Source organism: Dipodomys spectabilis, unplaced genomic scaffold (assembly GCF_019054845.1).
Source record: "Dipodomys spectabilis isolate Male_0828 unplaced genomic scaffold, ASM1905484v1 ptg000324l, whole genome shotgun sequence".
Classification (NCBI taxonomy): Eukaryota; Metazoa; Chordata; class Mammalia; order Rodentia; family Heteromyidae; genus Dipodomys; species Dipodomys spectabilis.
Window position 1 is genome coordinate 2,458,186 of NW_024871001.1, and position 2,902 is coordinate 2,461,087.

The 2,902-nt window shown below is 44.6% G+C and overlaps 1 protein-coding gene across 1 annotated transcript; it reads left to right on the forward strand.

The window, feature by feature from the left end:
* The first annotated feature begins 1,530 nt into the window (after window positions 1-1,530).
* On the forward strand, window positions 1,531-2,091 carry LOC122128183 (ferritin heavy chain-like). Its single transcript, XM_042702466.1, has one exon. The coding sequence runs from the start codon at window positions 1,531-1,533 to the stop codon at window positions 2,089-2,091; it is 561 nt and encodes a 186-aa protein (XP_042558400.1).
* The last annotated feature ends 811 nt before the right edge of the window (window positions 2,092-2,902 follow it).

Consider the following 2,902-nt stretch of genomic DNA (forward strand, 5'->3'; position numbering starts at 1 on the left):
GTCCCAAAGGATTGCTTCCTGCTTTCTCTGAGAATCATCGCTGAACTAAGCAACTCTGAACAGCTCTGCCATGCAGTGGGCTGTAAGTATCTGTTTTTCTCAGACTAGGAGAAAGAAACCAGCTTCATTTTTTCTTTTAGCCCAATCAAGCACCCAATCAAGTTGTATATACATGGTGTACTTGTTCTTTGCTCATAGCTTAACAATGTTTTGCATTAAATTTGCCCTGTTCTATTAATGTAGTATCTAGATAACTAATGCTGATATAATTTATAGAATGTATATAAAGGTTTAAAAGACAAAAATATAGTTGGATGCCAGTAGCTCATACCTATAATGCTAGTACTCAGGAGGCTGATATCTGAGGATCACACTTTGAAATCAGCCCAGTCAGGAATGACCATGAAACTCTTATCTCCAATTAACTATCAAAAAGCTATAAGTGAAACTGTGGGTCAAGTGATAGAGCACTAGTCTTGAACAAACAAGTTCAGGGACAGTGTCCAGGCCCTAAGTCCAAACCCCAGAATTGGCACAAGAAAAAAGGTCTTGTGCGTTACTGCAAGTAAAATGAAGGTTGGAGGTGATTTGTTTATCCACATGGCTGATGGTATTTTCTCTACTAATACATCAAAAGCTTTCAGAGGAACCAAGGAGGAGGTTTTATTTATGCTCATGAATAACTTTTAAATATCAGAAAGTTCAGAAGTTCAGCCAAGATTGACCTGGGTTACTAATGGAACTCAGCACTTTTGCCAATAACCCTTATCTCTGGTTCTAAACCTGAGCCCTCCGTTAGAAATGTCATTAGTTTTCTCATAGAAGTGACAGAACAGAGCTGTCATTTTTAAAAGAAAAGATTTATGGTATGAAATAGAGCTAATATCATCAGTTAATAAAATCATCACATTTGATCAGTATTCCAATACACTAGTTAACGAAATCAAACAAGTGATTATTCAAAATAATTTTCTTTTGCAGGTCCTGGGGCTTAAACTCAGGGCCTGGGTGCTGTCCTTGAGCTTTTTGTGCTCCAGGCTAGAGCTTTAACATTTGAGCCACAGCGCCACTTCCAGCGTTTGGCTGGTTAATTGGAGATAAAGCATCTCAAGGACTTTCCTGCTCAGAATGGCTTTGAAAGGCGATTGTCAGATCTCAGCCTCCTGAATGGCTAGGATTCCAGATGTGAGGCAGTGGCTCCCAGCTCTCATTAAAAACTTCCAAAAATACTTTTTCGAAGTCTTTCCATTTATTAAATAGGTTAGACTGTAAAGGTTGTGCATGGAAATCAGAACCCAAGGCTGAGCCTACGAACGCCAGTAACACGAAATCCCAGACCGCCATGTTTGCCAAATGCCCGGATGGAATTACGTACTTCTGGTTGGGCTTGTGACGCATTCCATTCCTTCGCCAACTGCCCCCTGGTACAACCACCACCAGCTCCTCCAGCTGCTGTTCAAAACTTCATCCTAGGGCCACAGAGCTTAAGACCCCTTTGCCTTCTTCCTCGCTGTCCTCCTTCCAACTCCCATGGCCACCTCAGGGCCATCGAGCCCTGTGCTGATGCGACAGAATTACCACTCTGACTGTGAATTGGCGGTCAACAACCAGATCCAGCTGCAGCTCTACGCCTCCTACGTCTATCTGTCCATGGCTTTCCACTGTGGCCGCGACGACGTGGCTCTGGAACATTTTAGCTCTTTCTTCCTGCGCCAGTCACACAGATGGAAGGCGAGCGCCGAGAAGCTCCTGAAAATGCAAAATGATCGTGGTGGCCGCATGAATCTGCGCGACATCGCCCAGCCGGATCGCGACAACTGGCATGGTGGCCTCCAGACCTTGGAGAGTTCCTTCCATCTGGAGATGACCATCGCGGAGAGCCTCCTCGATCTGTACCATGTGGCCGACGGCAGAGGTGACAAGCATCTGTGCAGCTTCATTAAGGAAAATTTCCTGAACCAGCAGCAGGACATGCTCTTGAAGCTGGAGCATTTCCTGATCAACCTGCGTAAAGTCTGCTCTCTGGGAGATAAGATTGGCGAATACCTCTTTGACCGCCTCACCCTGGGTGACAAAGACCAGAAAGGTTGAACTGTGGGACTCTTCTTAATGCCAAGGAGGAGGGTCTTCCCTAGCCACAAGGCCAGACACTTACTTTATTCTGGCCTGATGCTCACTACCTTTTCCTTTCTGTTTAAACACTACTTCCAATAAAGTTACTTGGTTCTGAGCAAAACCGTGTCTCTTCTTAACTCATGGACAAAACTATAACCTTTAATGAATGATGGCACTGCCTCAGGTATGTTTAAAAATGAGTATCCAGGAGTCCCTCCACAACTATGCCCCACATTCTTGGGACTCAGCCTCCCCAGCAAGAGGAGTGGGGAGGCAATGCATGGGCCCCTGGATATACAAAATTAGACTACTCCTTCCTTATAACCAAGATAGTTATGGATGGTGAGAGATAAAGGGGGATGATGGGGTAGGTGGTCTGGGGCTCTGGTGTCTGCATGGTAAAACTGCCAAACCATAATGTGTGTCTAAGAGCACTGGAGAGGAAAGTCCATTGGGCAGAATTGAAGCAAAGGGATCATTGGCTGCCTGTAGAGCTTAGTGATAGGATGCTGTCTGGCATGTGAGTCCATGAATCCCCAACACACAACATAGTTAAAAGTTTCTTCAAGCGTATTAGAACTTTTAGTTTACAAAAATGTGAATGTGCATATAACACAGCACAGAACCTTTTTTGTCAGGTGGCATGAGCCACAATGATAATGCCACTGAGCTTTAGCTAGTTTTTCCCCACAGACACAGAGTGACCTAGGGTGCTCACAGTGACTGGGGACATGCACATTGCCTTCACAATACTTCTGTTTCTACTTTTGCTAAATGTGTGATTTTT

Excerpts from the sequence above, each read along its gene's own strand:
- LOC122128183 (XM_042702466.1), top strand. The coding sequence starts at position 1,531 with ATGGCCACCTCAGGGCCATCGAGCCCTGTGCTGATGCGACAGAATTAC.